Genomic DNA, 22,339 nt, shown 5'->3' with positions numbered 1-22,339 from the left:
AGGGAAATGCTAATGCAATTCCTCCTTGGCTCTTACTCCAGCATCTAGATCTGCAATTGCTCATACTGTGCGCTTGCTCTCCTGCGCCCTCCCCTGGCGCCAGCATGTTATAAACCGAGAGACTGGAGGGTACCATTTTGTGCTTGCCGTTTTCACTGGACAGTGACTGTGGCTTTGCTCCCTGCCTCAGCAGAGAGGACATAGCTAAGTCTTGTCTCTCCGTCTCCCACCTCTTCAAGCTTTCTTGAGGCATAGTGCCATCGCTCCATGCAGAGACTCCTGTTCGATTGGGGCGGGGAGAGTTGCATGTGTGGAGCCGGGATTGAATCTGGCCCGGAACATACAGGATAGGAGCTGATGCTCCACCTTTCTTGTCCATCGTGGGGATGGAATGAGGAGGATCACAGGCATTGAAGCGTGAGGTGAGATTGGAGCATCAGCCTTGGCTCATGTGTGGTAGGCAGGGGCTGGACCCAAAGGCTTCCACTGACTGCAGCAGGCTTGGGATCTGGTCCTCAATGAATATTTGCATGTGTAGCTTTATATCACATGTCTGAAGGCTTAACTGACATTGCCGCCTTGTGATTGTCTCTGGCATCCCTGTGTTAACTCCTCCTCCCCGTATTGGTATTTACTTTCCTTTAAAGAATAAAAAATTTAAATGCAACTGAGCACTGCTCCAAAGGAATGTTTTTAGTATAACTGGGTGACTCCTGCTGGGAGAGGTGCTGGGTTTCAGCCGCTAGGACCCGACGATTCCCCTGCTCCATTGTTGATACTGGAGCCCAGTTAGTGCTATTTGTGATGGTGCAGACACCTGCCTGGTAGGAAGTGAAGGGAGACCCTCCCACAGCCCTGTGAAAAACCACCAGAGTAAAACCTTCCAGTCACTACCGGTCAAGCCCGCATCCTGCAGGTGAAATGCATGCTCTCAGGGGGCTTCAGACTCTTCCAGAATGGGCCCCACATTTGAATAGAGAGGGTTTAGTAACTACCTACCTTCCTATTCACAATCATGGCCCTGGCATCCTGGTGGTAACTGCAGCATTGGCATGGACATCTAATGCATCTGCAGCTTCCTTAAGTGCAGTCTAGGAGGTGGAGATAAGGAAGAGGGGCGGCCAGCACTGTGTGACTGCCCAGCACTCTGCAGACAACCAGCAAGTGATCTGCAGTCCACAGCTCAGGAACCTCTGAGCTATCTAGAAGCTTTTCTTTCTGTACTCTACAGTACAGTCGCTAGCAATGAGCAAAGCCGCCCTGGCCCTCTCTGTGGAAAGTCAGGTTCCTGTAGAAGGTGATTTTCTGCTTGTACTGTGTGTGTGTGTTTTCCATTTTGTGGTATGTACACTTACATAGCTTCAGAGTGTCTCCTCTGACTCCTGGGCTACGCAGGATAAGTAACTCCTGGGTTAGACCCTTGGTGTGCCAACTTTCATCTTCTCCCAAGAGGAGGGTAAAACTCTGGGGGGAGGGTTATTGACAATTGAGAGAGGCCTGCGAGGGCTGGGTATTTTCTGGTAAGTTGTCACGTGTCTTGTGTCCCTATTTATCCTATGACAGGTTTCAGAGTAGCAGCCGTGTTAGTCTGTATCCGCAAAAAGAACAGGAGGACTTGTGGCACCTTAGAGACTAACAAATTTATTTGAGCACAAGCTTTCGTGGGCTACAGCTCACTCCATCGGATGCATAGAATGGAGCATATAGTAAGAAGATATTTATACATACAGAGATCATGAAAAGGTGGAAGTACCCATACCAACTGTAAGAGGCTAACTAATTAAGAGGAGCTATTATCAGCAGGAGGGAAAAAATGTTTTGAGGTGATAATCAAGATGGCCCATTTCAGACAGTTGACACCAAGGTGTGAGGATACTTAACATGGGGAAATAGATTCAATTAGTGTAATGACCGAGCCATTCCCAGTCTCTGTTCAAACCTAAGTTAATGGTATCTAGTTTACGTGCCACAAGTCCTCCTTTTCTTTTTGCGGATACAGACTAACACGGCTGCTACTCTGAAACATATTAATTCAAGTTCAGCAGCTTCTTGTTGGAGTCTGTTTTTGAAGCTTTTCTGTTGCAAATTTGCCACCTTTAAGTCTGTCACTGAGTAATTAGAGAGGTTGAAGTGTTCTCCTACCGGTTTTTGAATGTTATGATTCCTGATTTGTGTCGGTTTATTCTTTTCCTATGTGGTTTTCCCTTTCCTCTCTCTCCGTCGTGCGTGGGTCTGCTCTGCCAGTTGTGTGGCACAGGCATCTCCATGTTCAGCTGGACTGGCATCGGGTTAAGTAAAGCCCATTCAGGGTTCTCCTCCCTCTCAGGTCTGTTGGCTGTGCCACTGGTTTGGAGAGTCGGTGTTTCACCCTCAAGGAGACTGCTTGTTCCTGACTCTCCAGGTTCCTGCCCTGGACTGGCATGGGTTGTTCCATCAGATGTTTACCTTTGCCACCTTTCGCTAAAGAGAGTCCATTTGCCTGGCTCATTCCCCCACTGCTTTCTCTTGGCCGTGTCCTGTGTTTGCCGGGACCCTGTGGATCAGATTACACAGCAGCAGTGGAAAGGCGGTGCCCATACTTGCTCAAGGTGTGTGCTTGTTTGCACTTCAGGTGTGGGAGACTGTGTGATTTCCCCCTGACCTTTGCCCTGTACTTTTTGGCTTCAGCTCCTTCGAACTGGCTGCTGATGTTTAGGGCTGGGCTGGGGGGCCAGCTGGCTGTGTGAAATCCTGCCCACGTCGGCAGAGGTTACTCACTCAGCGCTGCAAACTCCATGTTTAACAGAGCCGCTTTCCAAGCCCAAGTCCTCACTCTGGCCTCATCCATTGTAACAACATTTAGTAGGTGTGTACTTAGTTAGGTCTCTGGGGTTGCTAGCCCACTCCCATAAGAACAGCCACATTGGGTCAGACCAAAGGTCCATCCAGCCCTGTATCCTGTCTACCTACAGTGGCCAATGCCAGGTGCCCCAGAGGGAATGAACAGAACAGGCAATCTTCGAGCGATCCATGCCCTGCTGTCCAGTTAGAGCTTCTGGCAGCCAGAGGCTAGGGATACTAGAGGATGGGGTTGCATCCCTCACCATATTGGCTAATGGCCACTGATAGACCTATCCTCTGAGTTGAGTGGGATGCACTCTTACCGGTGCAATGATGGGCGAGGGGACAAACCATGCCGTACGATTGCTGTCTTTGCAGCAGCGTCCTCCCTGGGTGTTGACACAGCCTCAGCCATGCTAATCTGCCAAGCACGTATTCTGGTGAGTCTGGATATTCCCTCTCGTGGCTGGCAAAGGGGAGGAAGGAATAGGAATAAAAACTGCAGGTTCCCTCCTGTCCTGTCCCCTCCAAATAAACGTGCCAGCGCTCTATTACCTGAAACTCCCCCCAGGAGACCGCAGGGGGTGTCTGCACTGCAATACAAGCCCAGGGGTGGTAGAACTTGAGTCACTGGACCCTGGGTTGGAGAACCCAGGGCTAGGGCCGCTACACTGATTACTGACCCTAGGTTGAGAGTTTTTGAACCCGGGCCCCAATGCAGGGCTCCAACATCTACCCCGCAGTACGCAGGCCTGAGTCCAGCCAACCGTATCTCGGGCTTCCTGGTGCCCTCCTGTAATGTGGCCGTTGTAGCCCTTCGTGGGAAGACTTGACTGGTCACCCCACGCGTCACGGGAAGTTTGAGCAGCCTGCCAACGCATCCTGCTGAGCTGTCACTTGGGCCCATGTGCTCCCAGCAACGTGGCGGATCTGCCATTTGAAGGCCTTCTCTCACTTGGGCTTTCACTCTCCTTTAAGGAGGACAGAGGATAGCAGCATAAGTGAAACAGTGGCCCGGGGTGTCCTTTGTGTTGGTAAATAACCAGATTCTTCGGGAACAAGTCTGAGCCGCTCTTTCAGTTGGCCTGGCTTTGGTCCCTGGCATGATTGGGGCAGGGAGCAGGACTGAATTTACACAACAATCCAGAGGAGTGAAAGCTCAGACTTTGCCACAGAAAAGTGAAGCGATGGTGTTTCTAGGACTCTAGCTGGAGTTCGTGAAAGATTCTCCCTCTTCCCGCCCCCCCCCCCCCATATTTACAGTTACTGGAAAGCTGGGTTTTATTTTTGTATAAGACGAAAAAAATCCTTTTAGGGATAGACTTCCTTGCCACATCAAATGGCAGTGCCAGCCTGTGGTTCCTGGAACATGATGTAACTGTGTACTTGGTCCGTCCATTCCCCCTTCCCCGCAGATCTCAAAGTGATGCACAAACATCAGGGCCAAGGATTTCAAAAGGGACTCGTGATTTTTAGACGTCTCTGATTTTGGCTGCCTAACTTGAGGTGCCCTAGGGGGCCCTGATTCTCAGAAAGTGGTGATCCCCTGACCTTTGGAAATCAAGACCTGTTAATGTGTCTGAGGCTGAGCCCCTCCGTATTGATGTACCCAGAATCACTGGTCGCTTAATAATCTTGCCTGGAGTCTTGTATGTTCTGTCCCTTCCCCCTCCATTTTGTCTGTCTTGTTTAGTATTATTTGTATTGCTGTAGCGCCTAGCATGGACCTGGGCTTCATTGTGCTAGCTGCTGTATAAACACAGAACGAGGAGGGCAGGGACCGTCTCTTATCCTGTGTTTGTACAGCACCTTGCACAGTGGTTCTTGGTTGACCCTTAGGCTCTATCATAATATATACAGTTAAGTCTCTCAGCGTTTTTGTGAAGTAGGGAAACATTTTCCACATTTTACATCTGGATAAACTTAGGACAGTGGGGTTAAGTAACTTGCCCAAGGTCACAGTTAGTCTGTGGCAGAGTTGGGACCAGATTCCCAGGAATCCTGATTCCCAACCCCTTGCGCTAAGCACTAGTCCATGCTTCCTCACTTATTATTTTTTTAACTGCATAGGCAGCTCTTGAAGATGCTTCAGTGGTAACTGTGTTCGTTTCCATGGCAAAGCACACTACAATGGTTGCCAGAAATAATTCTCCTTGCCAGCCTCACCATCTGCAGGAGGAAGTGTCAGAGAAGCTGGTTTGGATGCTTTCTCTGTGCCCTCTTTCTCTTCGTCTCCACAGTATTTGAAACACGTAGGCCTCTGTTCCGCTCACCTTGCTATTTTCACAGCAAGGGTTTAAGCAGTGCTCGGGAGAGGGATACGGGGAGCAAGGAAGGGGTTGAAGGCCGGCCCAAATGGAGGCTGGTGCTGAGATCAGTCCATTGTAGAGCCATTTTGGGAACACTCCTTGTTGCAATGTGCCGGTGGTCCCAGTGTCTGGCCGGGGGAGGGCTCTGTGGGCCAAGGCAGGCTTTTCATGAGCAGCTAACTCAGGTTAGCTGACCTGAGAATATTAGGCCTCCAGCCTCTGCTGCTGTGGGTCCTGGAGGAAGTGGGGTTTCAAAGGGCTCTGTGTGAGAGGGCTGCTGCCAGTTGAAGCAGCTGGAGGCGGTGATGGGAGTGAAGGAGTGGGAGAGACGGGGGGCCCGTGCTGGAGGTGACACTGTAATCGGATGAGAAGGAATGACTGCTCCAGATGGACCTGTCGGCTTCAATGAGCGCAGCCGACACACCTCTCCCACTCCCTGTCTCACTTTTTCTCTCTGCTTCTTCTTTTCCTCTCCCCCTTGTCTGATCCCCTTCCACGTTCTTTTGCTTTCCCCTTCCTGGCTTGGATCCTCTCTGGCTTTTGCAAGTAACCCCAGGGCCTTAGGCTGGGTACTGCCTATTAAAGGGTCAGTGGCCCGCTTCCTTGTGCCCTTGTTTTGAGGCCAGCGTTTGCCGATTAGAGGGGGAGGCACTAGGCCTTTGCAGCCCGCGTGAAAGGGAGAAGGCAGAGCTGGAACCTGAAGCTACGTTTACACTTGTGGCGGCGTGCAGAGTTCAGGCACTATATGCATCATTAGCATGTGTGTGGCTGCATGCAGCAGTGAAAGGCTCTAGCAGCAGGGAAGGCTTCTGGCAGGAGGGGAGCTGCAGGAGCCTCTCCCCGCTGCCAGAGCCTTTCACTGCAGCAGGAAAAGGCTCTGTCAGTGGGATGCTACGCTGCTGAAATAGCAGCGTGAACGTGGGAGGCAGAGCTCGGACATGTACATACCCTGCACGGCTCTCTACCCTGGGGGTTTGGGCATGTAGGCCGCTTTGCTCATCCAAGTCAAGTCCACTGCTGTTTCTACCCAGTCTGGCTGGGTGTGCGATGTCTGCACTCTACATGCTGCCGGCAAGTGTACCCCGAGGCTTGGACTGTCCTGCAGCAAGGGGTGTCATGGGGCAACCATGCGCCTCGCTGTGGATTGCAGTGCCCTCCATGTAGCGCACATTTTATGTCTAGAGCCTGGTTCAAACCCAACCCTTTCTCTGTGGATTGAGGATGAATTGACTCCACTCCCATCGCTGGATCAGAGTCCATCCCAAAGACTATTACAAAAGTGCATGCATCAAATCCTCCCCTGCCCACAAGGACATGCAGGATCCTGCCGTCTCCGTCTCTGGGGAGCATAGCAAAGGGGTGCTGACGCTACCGACCTTTTCCCTGGCCTCTGGCCCTGGACGTGGCGGCGGCGGCTGCTGCTGCTGTGGACTCCTCCTCTCCTGGATCAGTGGGGGAGAATATGCTCCGGGAATCGAAAGAGGGGAACAGAGTGGCACTTCTCCTGTGCCCTGCAGCCCTTGAACAAAGAAGACGCCAGCTGTGATGTAACAGGGCCAGATTCTCAGTGTTTTTCTGCTGAAGTCGGGAGAGGAATTCCGATATACACCACCTGTCCCGTAGGCTACGTCCGCACTATGATCTAGTGTAGCTGTGATAGCACGGGCAATGGAACCATGGCTTAGCTGCACCGAGTACAAACCTGCTTGAAACCGGTGGGTATGTCCTTGATGCAGGTAAGCCATCCCTGCGCTGCTGCCACTCATCCGACCATGACTACGCAGCTCTCTCACTAGCATGAGGAGGGGTAGCATGAATATGTGCTGGGAATCACACCCCCAGCTCATAGTGTAGACTGAGCCTGAGTCATCGCTGGGCACTGCTAGCACCTTTATTGTCTCTGGCTCTCAAAGCACTTCCCAAAGATTTGAAATGCATTATTCCTGTTTCACAGTTGGGGAAACTGAGGCCAAGTGGCCGCCCACGGCCGCACAGTATGTCAGTGGCAGAAGTGAATGTAGATTCTTGGTTTCCTGAACTCCCAGCCTCCCACTCTGGTGACTGAGTCGCACTCTCTCCCACCCCTTGTAGAAATCATTTCCACAGGTTGGGTTTCTCTGCGGCCTGAGGAGAAGGCCTGCGTGTTTCACAGCGCCTGCATGCTCCTGCATCTTCCTGGCCTTCCTGTGCCATGGCCTTGCAGGTGTTGGAGAGCCCAGGGCAGTGGAAATTCCCCTCTCTCCCCACCCCCCAGCACAGGCCGCTGTCTCTTTGATAATCTTCCCAGGTGATGACTGTATCTTCAGTGTCTCTCAGATAGTAGGGAACTGAATTCCTTCCATCCCCCTGCTTCTCCCCACACGTGTAAGAGCGGCTCGGGCACCTGCTTAGACAGCCGTGGCAGATTAATGTGGGGCCTCGAGGCCGGCAGGCGCAGATGCTGGCAAACTCGATGTTTCATTAACTTTAATGGGAAAATCCTACAGAGTGTGTGCTTAGGCTTGGCTGGCTGCCCGCCCAGCCCGATGAAAAAGCAGATTCCTCCTCCCCCTCCCCGGACAAGGGTCAGGTCCGGAGCAGCGTGACGTTAGCCCTTGTGTCTGTGTAAGAAAAACAACACAAAATGGAGCAAGACCGGGAGCGCAATCATGGCCATAAAGATGGGGCATGACGTGAGAGCGCCCTTCCTGGTGGAGGAGAGATCCCTTCACTTCTCTAGCCCAAGTGCTGACACTGCAATTAAACAGCCCCTTAGCCCATCCCCGGTGGGCCTGAGTCAGCTGGCATGGGTCAGGCGTGGGTTTTTAAATGCAGCGAAGTCATATCCCATGTGCCTTGAGCATCAGCTGGGGGTATTGTGGAAAGCTGGAGCCTAGCTTGGCTTGCTGGCAGCCATGCTACAGCGCTTTCTGCACTGTACTGTATTAGCTACCCTGTGGAGGGATTTGCTCACACATGACCGCACCCACCAGTTAGACCGAGGCTACCCTGTGGTGTAGCCCGTGCGTTAACTGTGTTCTTGAGCCCTGTTAAAGCTTTGGGGCAAGATTTTTCAGTGGTGCTTTTCAGCGCCTCAATTTTTGGGTGCCTAGCTTGAGAGGAGCGTGCTGAGCTCTTCTGAAAAGGAGGCCCCTTCGTAAAGGGATTTAAGTTGAGCGCCCAAAATCTTTGATTACTTCTGATGATTCTTGGCCTTGGATTCTAGCAGGGCTGACTCCCAGTTCAGGAACAAGGTTAAAACACTGGGGTGGTGCTGTTTGTACTGCTGTTTGTACTGCAAGACCACACTGTGTGTTAAAGTCAGGAACCAGATCTCTTGACTATACAGGTCCTAACAGTGTAGACCATAGACTAGTCCTCTTCTTGCTCATCCCGAGCCCCCACTTCAAGTAGTTAATGCTCAGTGTGTTGTGGCCTTCAGTTAAAATAGCACCGTTTTACAGGGTAGCCTTCAGACCATGTTCCACAAGGTCCCGTCTGGGCTGGTCCGGGAATCATGCTAGCGACAGCTGCCTGGGTTCTGATCCCAGAGCCGGGCTGGCCAAGCTGCAGGAAGTCAGAACCAGAAGCATCTGCTCAGAGCTGGGACACTGCTCTGTCTGCGCTTGTGTGTGATGGTTATTTTGCCTGCCATTTGTTTTCTATTTTTGTAGCGTGGGGGCATGTCAGCCCTTGCAGCTGCTGTTTCCTCCTGCAGTTTGTTTGGAGTTGGAATTGTTAGGCCGTTTTTAATGGGGTGCCTGGGTATGTAATGTTTGTCCTACCAGCTGCTCAGGCTGTGCTGCAGGGAAGGTCTTCTGTAACCCCCAGTGAATGGGTGTCTACACAGTGATCAGTCTGTGAAGCATCCAGGGGAGCAGGGGCCTGATGTCTCTTACGAATGATAGTCTTGCAGGAATACCTCGATACCAAGGCTCGTAACTCTTCTTGCCATTGAGAGCAAGTTACCAATTTTTTTGCTTGGCTTTTCCCCTGGTCCTGGGGGCAGGCGTGCATGGAGACAGGAGCCTGTCCCTCTACCAAAGCAAATGGTGGTGGAGGATTGGAGGCCAGACTGGGAGAGGTGTTGGGAAGGCTGGTAGTGAGGGCAGGGTGTGGGAGCCTGGGGGTATGTGGAGTTATTGGGTGGAGGTAGGAGCTGTGGCAGGTCAGAGCAATAAATGGAACAGTATTTGGGACAGCCCATGGAACTCTGTTTGAATGCCTCTTAGATCTTTGGGATGATGAGCATTGATGTAAACACCAGGCGAAGCGGAGAGTTGATTCTTCTAGCAGGTTCCCCCAGCCCTGGGTGGTTGCGGAATCTGCCTGGCTGGAGGTAGCACTTCCTGCGGGTCGTGGAGAGGAAGGGCTGCCTGTCCAGAATGGGAGCTGGGACTGTACATGGCAGGCTCTGCGAACTGTCAGAGACCAAGGGGCTTAAGTGAAGCTTTGCCTTGGGCAAAGGGTGGTGGGATAGGAAAGTCTGGAGCAGAGTTACGGATAGCACAGTCAGCTGGACTCCTGAGCTTGTGAATGAATAGATGTGTGGAGAGTGCCGGGTTCTATGCTGCTGGGTGGGGGTGGGATGGCTACCAGGCAGCGTTCGGCTCCTCCTTTTAAAACCTGCCTCCTTCTGTTCCAGCCCACGACCCTCCCACAGGGCACCATCAACATGAACCAGTGCACGGATGTTGTGGATGGGGAGAGCCGGACGGGGCAGAAGTTCTCCCTGTGCATCCTGACCCCCGAGAAGGAGCACTTCATCCGAGCTGAGAACAAGGAGATCATCAGTGGGTGAGTCAAGGCCCTGGGATCTACCTTCCCGGAGGTCATGTGGGGTTCTCTGCTTAGGTTTGCAGCACAGGGATGGCACCGGAGAACGAGAGGGCTGGACAGCTCAAGCGACTTGTGATATGGCACCTCTTGCTTTGTCTGAATCCCGCTCAATCGGGTAGTGTCTCTTGTCCTCCCACAGCTATTTCTGTGGCAGGTGTCCACCCAGTTCCTAGGTGGTGGGTGTTCACAAAACCCAAGCAGCTGTCATGTTTATCCCCCTTCCACTGGAGTTCAACAGAGATGCCCAGGGGTGGAAAGCCGTGAAAACTATGCCAGCCCAAGCCTCACCCTAACATGTGCTCCTGCCATGCCAGGGTGGAGGCAAATGGATGGGGGTGGTGAAGGAAAGCTCTCATTGTTACTGAGACATGGAGCACGGTGGCAAAGTCTTTCAAAGCGTCCCTCAGTGTCAGTTATTCCCCCACTTCTGCCGTGGGGTGATACCACCCCTTGATGTGGTCCTTGGCTGGGAGTGAAGATGCACTGCTGTCCTCTGCTGGACGTATGCTGGCCCAGCCCATGTCGTCTTCTGTTCCTCTCCGCTGGATTTTCCATTCTTTGAGGCCCATGCTTTAGAGAGGAGGGTCCCCAATGCATTCTTGGTGCTTCGTGTTTCATGGGCATCTGACTGTTGAAGGTACCGTTGCCACCAGTTCCAACAGTTGAGTCTCCTGAGGGTTAAAATGCTTTAGTCTAAAGTCACTGGGCTCAGGGCAGGGGTAAGAGGGTGAACTTTAATGGCCTGAGAGATACAGGAGGTCAGAGCAGATGTTCTAAAGGTCCCCGCTGGCCATAAACGCTATGAAGTTGTTATGGGTGCACATCACTCATTGTACAGCCCAGTGCCCACAGGACGATTTGCAAGAGGGGTCGGTCATGCAACGTCAGAACAGAGATAAGTCCGTGATAGTGGCAGATCTCATCTCTGTGTCCAAGCTATAGTATGGTACTAAATAGGCCTCATAAACTAACCCAGCTTTGTGTCTTCCTTGTTCTTGTAAAAGCAGCGGGTCAGATGCTGCCCTCAGTTGCCTCACTGAACCCGAGGGTTGTAACCGAGGGCAGAATTTGGCCCCAGTGTGTTCTGGTTTGAGCAGCATGTGCAGTTGTGTGTAGCTGCTGGTCTACAGAAATTGCTCTGTTCCAGAATTCTGCCTTGCTCTGCACAGTACCTGCCTTTTGGCTCTGATCAGTGTCTGATACAGGATGTGGGGAGGGAAGTGAGGCCGGAACCTGTTTTGGGAAGGGGATGGATTCTGTAGTCTGAGCTCCAACCCTACATTTTCCAGGAAGCCCGAGCGATGGCTAGGAGTGTGTGTGCAGCCCGTACCTGGGCCATCTGCCAGCATCAGTGTCAGTGTTTGACCATTTGGTGCTTGGTTGGCAGGGCAGCTCTGTGATGTGCATATATTTAATGATGGGTATTATGAGGGTGATAAACCTCTAATATCAGAGAGGCTCTAATTGCATTGGTGCCTCCTGAATCCAGCTGGCAGCCAAGCCCTGCCACTCTCCAGTGCGATGCTCTGCAAGTGGCTGTGGGGCTGGGTGGAAAGCAAAGCCCACCTTTATCACTATTGTGCTTGTTGGCATTGGAAGCCAAAACAGTCCAGCTAGCCAAGTTCAACAGTGAGCACAGGGGCTGTGCTGGCATATTGTGCGCTGCACATCTGGACCAGATGGGCATAAACACATACTCTGGGGAAGAAACTGGAAGGATTACACTGAGACTGAAAATATACTGGCAACTGCTTGCTAATGGTTGGATCTGATTATACCATGGGCTGCTTGTAATTCCCCCTTAACAGCAGACATTTATCTTCCACTGACTTTTGCCCTTTCCCACTTGGCTAGTTTTCCTCTTCTCTCTCCTCTCCTGTCCCCAGATCCCCACAGGTCTGGCACTTGTAATAGAGCGGCGTGACTGCCCGTAGGGGACTGACTGACTGCATGAGAATCATGCATGACTTTAGCAGGGATATGATCAGTGATGGAGCATTTAAGTCCTGAAGTTGGGAGTGCACCCTTCTGGGCTCTTCTCCAGCACATTCTGAAACTCAGACACCTGCCTTTGGAAAATCAGGTCCGTTTAAGATGTCTCTGGTGGTACCCCAGAATTGAGACACCCAGAGTCTCTAGTTACTTTTGAAAATTTTGGTCAGATGGTTGATTTTTTTGTGTTGTTTCCCTTTGATGTACATCTTACTTATTGACATACTGCAGGAAGGAGGCTTATGGAAGGGGAGAATTTTTAAACACACTGTAGCATTTGCAAAGTGCTTTGAAAATGGAACTGGCTCACAGCGCTTGGGAAGTGATGATGTCCCTGGTCTGTCTCGTCAGTGGATTGTATCTTTGTGGTAACAAATACTGGCCATTTACAAGACCAGTCAAGAAGCTGGTAGGAATGAAGGTGCGGGGAGTCGGGAAGGGACAGGAGCCTGGAAAGGGGTAGATTAGGGAAGGATCGGCACTAAGGAGGAGGCATGTTGCTGTAGTCTGTGCTTATACCGCAGTATACTGATCTATGATCCAGCTGGCTAGTCCCCCTCATGAACATGTCATTAATAACTGCAGCGCTTGGAGTAGTCGTCATCGTCAGCATCGTGGCAGATCCCAAAGGGACATCTCTATCGATGTCCTTAGGAGGTGTGGCTGAATATTTAGTTGATGTCAGTCACTGGCGATCTCACCGTACCATTGAAGCTTTTGGCGACCACATGATTGTCAGCTGTGTAGCAGCAGTCCTTGCTTTGGAATTCGTTGGTCTTCCGTCCTAAAAAATGCACATACCAAGCAAGCCACCAAAACCAAACTAGTGCTGATGGAGGCAGTTGAAGATATTTGGAACTAAACCCAGCATCACTGCTCTTGTCCTGATTACTTAATATACCTTCTATTCCTCTGTTATACCTGATGAAAATGACGAGAATCAAAAACCTCAATCTGTCACTCTTCAGCCTTCTTCAGTGCCCATGTTTCACTGCTGAACAACCAGGAGAGGTAGTTTAACCACGGTTTTATAGGTCCGGAGCTGTGTAGCAAACTTGTTGTCATGATGGCCCCACAGATGCCACTGAAGGGCCTGAAACATGGCAACAGCTGCTAGTATATGAGTGTCCACCTCTTTCGAGAGTCCTCCAACACTTCCCAAGTATTTCAGCAAGTGGCAATGTCCTGATTGGGCAGGTTAATGCTGAGCTGGTTGTAATCTGGAGTTGGAGGCTGGCTGCGGGCCAGGCACTTACTGCTTTTCAACTTCAGAGCACTTCAGCATCCATTTAATATGCCCCCTGGCTTTCCTTATTTCTTTTCTTGCTTCTTAATTGCTGGATGGCTTCTCTCTCCTATTTCTATGCAGGGATTGAGAGAAGGTGGCACCTCCCATCAGAAAACCAGCATCACTGGGCATTCAAATCCGAGAGTCCCTTCTCTGGGTTCCCATCACAGACTGTGCGGCTGTCTTGAAAAATGTTGGTCTGAAGACCTTTATAGCACTAAATGCAATAATCCAATTCTGTAGAATGCACCTTCAATCAGATGGAACTTGTGAGCCGTGCGGTGGCTTTCCATGGAGCCCCCTATTGCAACTTTAAAGGGAGCCCTTGTGAATAGCAAAGTTTTCCTGACCCGTGGGTCTAACGCAGAGAGAACGGAACGTGCCCGATCAGCCTTGCCATCATTTGTGTGGCTTGTTCACTGCTTGCTCTTTGCTCAGATCTGAGAGTAGAACTAAATTGATCTGTTTCAATTTCTTGATAGCATGTTTGTTTCTCATACTTTAGCACCCAGCTGCAGGGACTGACCCTGCCAGGAAATGTTTGAAGGGACCCATCCCTTAAATCAGACTTCTGTCTGATAATGTTATACCTTCTGCTGTTACAGGTGACCGCCCGAGGAAAGTCCCTGTGACAGAAAGGGGTTAGAGAAATCAGGTTGGCTTTGTGAATTTGACAGCCCATGGCATAGTCTGTTTTGCTCTTTTCTGCCCCTCCCACCCCCACTCTGTTTAGTTCCCTCTGTTGCTTCTATGTGGTGTCTCCATTCCTCATGCTTTTTCGCAGGCTGCCCACAAAGTTCTGATCAATACAATTTGTGGCAATCACATGGACGCCTGCCTGCTAGGAGATGGTGTGAGACCCGCTAAAGGTTCACGTTAGGCCACTGAATACCTAACGTCTGGGAGCAGTTCATAGTCACTGGGTTGCAGGGGATTTGTTGTTAGATTTCATGGTCTTTCTATTAATTATGTTGTTCCCCCTCTACCCCTGAATGTTGGGTCTAATGATTCTGAACCATGCTTCCCTCTAGCAGTTCCACAGCTGGGCACCGTCTCGTCTCCAGGGAACTGTTGCCTGGCACATTTTCCCCCCGCTCCCTCCCCTCATGTTTTACTCTCCTGTGTTGTTCTTGTCATCCCAGCTGGGTAGCTCTCTCTGCTCGTCCTTTGTGGGAAGGAAAGTGGAAAAGATTTGGTTGATCACTTTCTCCTGTAATTGGATCGCTTGCTGCCAGGCTTCCAGCAGAGCAACTGGCCTTAAGAGGAAAACTAAAATGAAATAACTCTTCTCTCCTATGCCTGCTGCTGATGCTCAGTTGCTTAGAAACACTGAAAGTTGGGCTGCTAAATAGAGAGAATTCCTTGTATGTTTCCCCATCTTCAGGCCTGGGATGAATGCTCCCTCTCCCCTAGTGGGGTGAGACGGAAAGGGAAGCTCAGGTTTATTCTGATTGAATAGGGAGGCTGAGTCTCTACTGAGCTGCTGAGCAAGGCAACTGAGAGCCAACAGGGTCAGCTGTCTTCTCATGGTGAGACTCGGGCATGGGAGAACCATGCCAGTACAGTGCTGCACCTGGAGATCTTTCCTTGTCCCTGTTGCTGTCTCCTCTCCTGGGCTGCTTCCCTTTACCTGTGCAGAGGCGGTGCTCTGTACCTTCTTCATCTAGTGCTCCACCGATAATCACTGCTCTGCCCCTCCCCATTGCCAAAAGTATCCCCTCCCTCACACCCAATCCAAATCAAGCTCACGGTACTGCCAAGCCCATGCTAGAGTCACCATCCAATCCCATAGTTATAACTTCCCCTCTATGCATTGGCTCCTTCAAGTGTAAGCTCCCTGGGACAGGACCCTCGCCTGGCATGCTGATGCTGTGCTAGCAGACATTAGCAGAGCAAACGGAGCTGGTTAAGAGCAGAGTTGTCATCCCAGGGGAAATATCAGTGTCTTGGAATTCGTTTTTGTTCCGTATCAGAATAGCAAGTTGAAAGAGCGAAAAGTCTCCTACTACGCAAGTTTCCAAGAAGTTCTTCGAGGTGGAAATGTTGGAACAAAAATTGTTGATGCTTTTTTTCTATCGTAATGAAACAATTTGACATTATGAAACAACATTTTTGATTTTGATTCTCTGCTAGGTAAATTTAATCCAAATTGGCATTGATCCTGCCTCAGCAAACTCTGATTCTGACAAAACTGCATTTTCTGACGGGACAGGAAAGCTTTTCACATGAAAGAACTCAACCAGCTCTTTTAGCAAACAGAAGAGCCCAGATTGTCTCCCCTCTTCTCTTCCTTTCCTCCCTTCCCACGGTTTGCTCTCTACACTTGCTGTGTTATATCTCAGTAGGACAAAGACCTTGTACCTTGGCATCTTGCAAGCCTCTTGGTTGTTTCCATAGCATTGGGGGCGTGCACTTTGCACACAGTAAGGAATAACTGGATCTCAGACTGGGCTTGGGATCTCTTGTTTATCTTGCGCTATGGACTCTTACGTTTCTCTCAACCCTGAGTCCTTCCTGCCCCTCCCAAACCAGGAAGCTCTGAAGGCTGCAGTCAGCCAGGAGCTGTGCTGGCTGCTTGTTTTTAGGGGGCCCCCTCCAGCTGTAGAACTGAGATGCTGAGGAGTCTGCCTCGAATCCCCTCCCTGGCCATATGGAAGATGAGATGATGTGTTGGGGATGCCAAGAATGAACAGCTGGGAGGGCAATAGTCAGCAGCGCTACCATATCCTCTCCTCTGGCAGAGTCCCAGAGGGGAAGGGGGCACAATTCTATGGATGGCCTATGTGTAAAATGATTTCTCCCTTCCCCTCTCCTGTTTTTTCCATCCCCACTTCACTGGTGCCAGGCCTTGCTCTCAAACCTTCCTCCAAAGAAACTCTGATTTCCCTGCCCCAGTGAGCTTTCTTCCTGCCAGAGGGAGCAGCCAATGGGATTTCTGTTCCCAGCACCAAATGGGGCTCCCAGTAGAAAGGGGCTGATGCTTTGATTTTTAATTAAGATTGGGACTCGCTTCCTGAGGCTGAGGAGTGACAGGAATTTGGGAGGCTGGGATCTCTTCTTACAGGAGGAGGTGCTGATGAGTGCCAGCAAAGCCCTTGGATGAGCCAGTAGTGTCCTGTGTTTGGTGGAGTGGGAGGCTAATCAGCAGCCTTGTCTGCACTAAAATCTTGAAGCCATAATCCAGGTGGCACCATAGTTAGATGTCTGTGCTTTGTCTGCACTTGTGCTCCCGGGCGGGCTGGCTGGCAGGTCAGCAGGGAAGAACGGGGCTCTTCCTTGTTGTGGGGGAGGCGGTGGTGTTCTCACTTCTATAATGTAATGATCAGTTCGGAAGCTGAAGGAGACCGGAAGTGAGAGGCAGAGGGGAGTGAGCAGAGTGTCCCTGGGCCCGTTGTACAGCGCTCGCTCCTGCTTCACCCGCTCTGGGTCTCCAGCTAACATCTGCTCCACTGGAGGTTCCTTCTCTCCCCTGTGTGGTGATACTGACTGGATGCAGGTGGGGATCTCCCCCCGAGCTCTGCTTTCCGACTCTTCCCCTGCCCTATGGCATCATGGGACACCAGCCTCCCCTTTCCTCCCAACTCCCCTTGGGGTCTGTTTCTCCCACTTGGTCATGCCCTACGATGTTACAGACACTTTCATGCTTCCCCCAAGACTCTCCTGCTGTGCTTGGTCATGCCCTGAAGCATTGGCAAAAATGTTTTCCCCTCCCTTCTTCCCCTGATCCCTGTGCTGTGCCCAGTCACGCAGTTGATACTGGTATCTCCTGACTTCCGCTTTCTCCCATGCTCCACTATCCAGCTCTGCCTTCCATTACTCTACCCCACTCTGCTCCCTGCGGGTAGTGCTAAGAGACCAGCATGCTGCAAAGCAAAGTGGGGCTGGTTGCTTGTGCATCTTATTTTGAAACTCTGCATTTGCCTCCAACCATGGCATTAATCATCCCACTTGGTTTCAAGCCATGGTAGTTTTCTTTTGCAATTGCAGCACTCTGCTAAGATTCCCGTATTCAGAGAGTTGTCTTACGTCCGTTGCGTGCTTCTGATATTTATTGCCTAACCAAAACCCACTTGATGTGGTTGTCCCAAAACTTGTGCGACAGCTGCGCGCACACACTCAACCCCGGGGGGGGGGGAGGAAATTAGGTGAAGCGAAGCACGAAACATCTGGAGCAGCCATTGGATCCTGATTGCAACCAGGTTGATTGAGATGTATGGGCTGCTTATCTGGACGTGACAAGAGCCAGTAAAGGAATCCACAATACAACTGACTCATGGCAAGGGCTGGCCTTTTTAATGCTGAATTTCCTTTCTGTTTGTTTTGTGGATTACTCTACAATAAAATGCAGTGGGAGCATGGAGTTAACATTTGCATTGCTGAAAGCGGAAGTCAGACAGCCCTGTCTAGCAGATACATTCCTGTAGGTTGGTCTGTGAGGTTTCCCTGATGCGTCCCGGTCCTGTCCTACAGTCTCTTCTTTTCCTTTCCTTCCCTTCCCTCCGTCCCCCGCCCCCGTATCTTTCCTGTCTTTCCCCTCTCTTGAGAAGGGACTGTGCCAAATGGTTTGGTTTTTTTTCCGATGAGGCCAAACCTTCACTTGAAGAACTAGGATGAGACCCAGCAAAGTCATTTTGCCTGTGACCTCAATGCTGGTTCCTTTTGGGGTTGGCACCGCAGCTCTATTGGAGGGGCTGTAACTCAAAACTAAGAGACAAGGGTGGCAGGTGGGGCTGTGTGGTCCTGGAATTCTGTGCTGCACTTCATGTCTTTTGAGTTGCTATGTAGCTTTGTGTGGCTGGGTCTCTTCCGCCCCACCCCAACCCCAACCTTTGCAAAAAGAGCTCTTCCTTCTCAGGCTGTGGTTACTGTCTATTGGGAAGATGCAGAACTTCTGGGTATTGTTTGCTATGTTGTCCCTAATGAGCTCAGAGAAGTTGAGATTCTGCGCGTACCAAGTTCCTGCTCGGAGGGAGCTTTTATGGTCAAGTTATAAACCCCTGAAAATATGGGTTAGTAATGGAAATGCTGACGCCACCCAAGCTCTGATGACATTCACTGCATTGCTGGAAGGCAGTGGAGAGGTTGCTTGCAGAGTAATATGGCTTCAGAATACAGCATCCAACCGGTAACTTGGTCAAACCCACCTATGAGCTGGAACGAGCTATCATGCTCTGCTCTTCATGGAGGGAAGAGTGGGTATTCTGTGCATCCAGGAAGGGGACACTTGTATTAATTTAGATGGACTATATGGGCCCAAAGAGGCAAAGGTGTTAACATGACCAGGTCCCTGTCCAACATTAAACAGTGGTTGTTTATGAGGTTCAGTATACAAGACCTCAGCCTGCTTAGTACTGTGGCAAACACATCATTGAAAATCTTTTTTTAACCTGTTACTGAAGATACAACAAAGAAAACAGTTAAAGCCTTTGAAATTTGGAGTATGAAGGTTTCGTTTTAGCAACGTCCCTTGTTCCCTTTCCCGTTAGCTGTGGAAAGCCTTTGGAAGGAATTATTTTGACAGTCTCTTAGATGGTAAAAACTGCCCTTTTGGGGAAAGGAGAAAGGGATTTGAGCTGGGCTGGAGCTGTTGGTCTGATCCCATTTCCTAAAAGACACGAGACAAACATGCATGAGAGGAGAGAGAAGAACAGCAAGGAGAGAAAATTCAGCTTCTGTCTCTGGCGTTGACTTTCGCTTGCAATCGCACAGCACAGAGTCTTCTATTCACACTGAGGCCTGGCAAACTGAGATCAGCACTGGGCTGTTTAGAGCATTGCTTTTAGCTGGCTCTTTGGTCACAGGCTGATAGCAGTATTGAAGATTATCCAGTTGTGGCTGACTAAGCCTGACTCTTATTAGACAGAAGGCGGAAGGAGAGAGATCGGAAGAAGAAATAAGATGGGGGAGGAAAAGGACCCACAAGAGGACAGGGGCTGGAACAACCAAATCTCACATCCTGGGTGGTGGTTGGGATTTAGCCAGAGCCAGTGAAGATGGCAATGTCATCTGGGTCCCTCTCTTGGTCTGATGTGGTCAGAACATCTTTCAGGATGATAAAGATCCAGCAGCAGTGGATCCCAGGGTAGCAGGAGATGGTGGGAGTGACAGCCAGGAATGATGGTGAAGCTCACTCCTTCCTGTTCTCCTGTCTTTGTCAGCTGGCATCTGTGTCTTCTAATGTTTCTCCCCAAAAGCTTTTCTGTGAAGCCCCCACTGATTGGTGGAACAGCCCATTCCCTCGTTATCTTGTCCACCAATTAGGCCTCGTTTCCAACGCACCAGTTTTGGATGCCATGACACCTTGATTTCCAGTCCTGCACTTTTCCTGTTTACCAGGCATGATCTTAACACAGTCTTTGAGTTATATCAGTGGGTCTTTCTGTTTGGATTCGTTCAGTCTTTGTCTCCCTGTTCTACCTATTTCCATCAGCATTTGTTTTAGGTGGTTATGAACTTTCACTGACTCCTTACAGTTGAGCTCACAATCGGAATGAATTTGTGGGCTCAGTTATTACAATGTAGAGTCATTGATTGTATAGCCGGAAGGGATCACTGTGGTCACCTGGTCTGCTCTCCTGTATAACACGGGCCCTAAAACTTCCCAGAGTTAATTCCTGTTCGAACTAGAGCCTAGATTTTCTAACTGGAGGGCGTGCCCCTTGCTTATCAGGAGGGTGCGGGTAAAACAGAACCTTCCCGCATCCTCGCTGCTTTCCAGGAAGCAGAAGCTGGTTGAGACAGTGTCTCTCTGGAGGCAGGTGCAGCGGTAGCAGCTGGCACACAAGGGAAGCGATTTCTGGCGTGGGTCGTGGGTGGGAGGATTTGGATTTGGAGAGCGAGCCTACTTCTGCAGTACCTGTTACTCCCCCCCTCTCCCCCAGCACACGCAGGGGGTGTGTGTGTGTGTGTGGGGGAATGCTGGGCCGGTGGCAGTGGTGCAGGGACCCGAGTCCAGGCGACGGTAGCAGCAGCAGCATGGAGGAAGCAGCTGGAGCCAGTGAGTGGAGTCAGCAGGCACAGCCTAGTAGGGATTGCAGCCCAGCTGTGGGGGAAGAGGGGCTTGCTAGGGGCCCAGGCTGGAAGAGGGGGGTGGGGGAGGGTAAAGCAATGAGGGGATGGGGGAGGATCAATTGGGGGGCACACACTGGGACACAAAACTCTGAAGGGGAGTGCAGTAAAAAAAAGTTTGGGAACCTGCACCTGATTTCCCGTCTGAATTTGTCTAGCTTTAGCTTCCAGCCATTGGATCACGTTATACCTTGTCTGCTACCTTGAAGAACCCTCCATCAAATTCTTAGAGACTGTGATCAAGTCACTCCTTAACCAAGGACCTCCAGGTGTCCACATGTATTGGCATAGATCCATGGCAGCCAGTGGTATTGCGTTCTGGACTCTAAGCCGAGTTGGGGTGAAGTTGGGGGTGTTCTGTGCTATCCCCAAACCTATATTCTGGGCTCCCCCACATCCTTTTACAATAGCAGCTAAGCATAAAGGGTTATTACACTAGGAGCTGAGAGTTCAGACAGCATCTTCCATGACCCTGTGCCCAGCCGAGAGGGGGCAAACTAAAGCAATGCAGATCTAAAAGCCAAGTGCCTTTCTGGCCAGCCCAATGACTGGGAATCCAGAGGACACTGAGTTCTGTTGGGAGCGAGCTCTTTCCCGGGCTGTCCAGCCAGTGCCTTTCCCCTGTTACTGCCCGTCTTGCTCCTTGGGGAGGACCTTACTGTAGTTCTCTGTTTGTTTGCAGGTGGCTGGAGATGTTGATCGTCTACCCGAGGACAAACAAGCAGAATCAGAAGAAGAAGAGGAAGGTAGAGCCACCAACCCCGCAGGTAACCCCAGGCAGTGACCCCCTGTCATTCACTATGACCCAGAGTTCTCTCCAGGGGCTGGATCCCTTGGGACTAGAGTGGAGAGCCAGGAATGGTCTGTCTCCTCACATTGGCTCTCTCCCAGGGCCCCTGCTGGTCTCCAAGGAAGGGTGGGAACATCTGTCTTGTTAGCCCAGTTGAGATGAGAAATGGGCTTCTGGCCCTTTAAAACGCTCTTGTTCCTGGGTGTACAGAGCGGTAAAATGGAGGAGCCAGTGCAGCAACGATGGTGTGAATTAATTTCCGGATGCCACTTTCCGAGCTCACTGCTCCTCCCCCAGTTTTGAAGATGAAAGTGCTGTATTAGAGCCAGGCTAATGAGCACTAAAACTCCCTGCAGCAGCCAGTGCTACAGCAGCTGCATTAAACCCCTGGTCGTCCCCCTCCCCATCTGGTTTCTCAGATCTGACTGAGTTACTTTCCCAGAAAGCAAGAAGGATGCATCTTCCCTGCTTTTCCCCTTTCCTCCCAGGCCTGGTTCCCTCTGTGCATGCTGGTTGAACTGCAAGGGGATGTGCAGGGTTGTTTATATGAGAAGAGTCTACAGCCAGGAGTAGGGCTGGAAGTGCTTAGGTTTAGGTGGGTGCATAAGGAAGAGGGTGTGGCATGGTGGGAAGCTCGCCACTTCTCCAGCTACCTTCTCTAACACACAGGCCAGCCACACAGACAATTACAAAGCTTTGAACAGTATCTTTTGGGCTTGGGGGCATGTGTGCAGAGGGGGAGGGAGGATGGGAAGAGGAGGAAGCGATCCTAGATGTTCACAGCCCTCATAGGGCCCGGGAAGAAATTCCACAGGGCTTCAGTTTCCCTGCATGAGATGACCCTGGAGATAACTAGAATGAAAGGAAAATAATGAAGGCCAGGGCTGAGCTGGGAGTTTTGGGGGCTGGAGCTGTGCTCTCCAGGGACCCAGCGACAGCTCTGCGCTTGCTTTGACTATAAATGGTAAAAGCTGGGGCTGCCCATGACCCACTCATTCCTGCCCGTGTCTCCCAAATGGACGGAGTCTGGGAGAAACCCCCAGGTTCGGAATCCCACCCCTCGGCTGGAATAATCTCTCCTCTCTGGGGCTGCAAACAGCCTTGGCTCATGTGAGTGTGTGTCCTGGAGCTGCTGGCCAGCAGGACAGAGGTGGTTGGACTGGAGGAATTCACCCAGCAGGCCTGGGCACTCACAGATAGTTACCTGTGAGCCATTTGTTTTCTCCTGGGATTCCCATATAAGGGTCAGATCTG

General features: G+C 51.0%; 1 protein-coding gene across 8 annotated transcripts in view; it reads left to right on the top strand.

Annotated features, from left to right (window-relative positions):
- The window catches only part of MPRIP (myosin phosphatase Rho interacting protein), a 172,352-nt gene that overhangs the window by 75,903 nt on the left and 74,110 nt on the right, over positions 1 to 22,339 (top strand). For 7 of the 8 annotated variants that reach the window (XM_073361865.1, XM_073361861.1, XM_073361864.1 and 4 more), the window contains exons 4-5: positions 9,754 to 9,905; positions 20,978 to 21,062. In XM_073361865.1, coding sequence (XP_073217966.1) covers positions 9,754 to 9,905; positions 20,978 to 21,062 — 237 coding nt within the window. The remainder of the gene's footprint in view (positions 1 to 9,753; positions 9,906 to 20,977; positions 21,063 to 22,339) is intronic. The other variant, XM_073361862.1, reaches the window with a different exon arrangement.

This window comes from Lepidochelys kempii, chromosome 10 (genome assembly GCF_965140265.1).
Source record: "Lepidochelys kempii isolate rLepKem1 chromosome 10, rLepKem1.hap2, whole genome shotgun sequence".
Lineage (NCBI taxonomy): Eukaryota > Metazoa > Chordata > Testudines > Cheloniidae > Lepidochelys > Lepidochelys kempii.
This window is presented reverse-complemented; position numbering and strand designations above follow the sequence as displayed.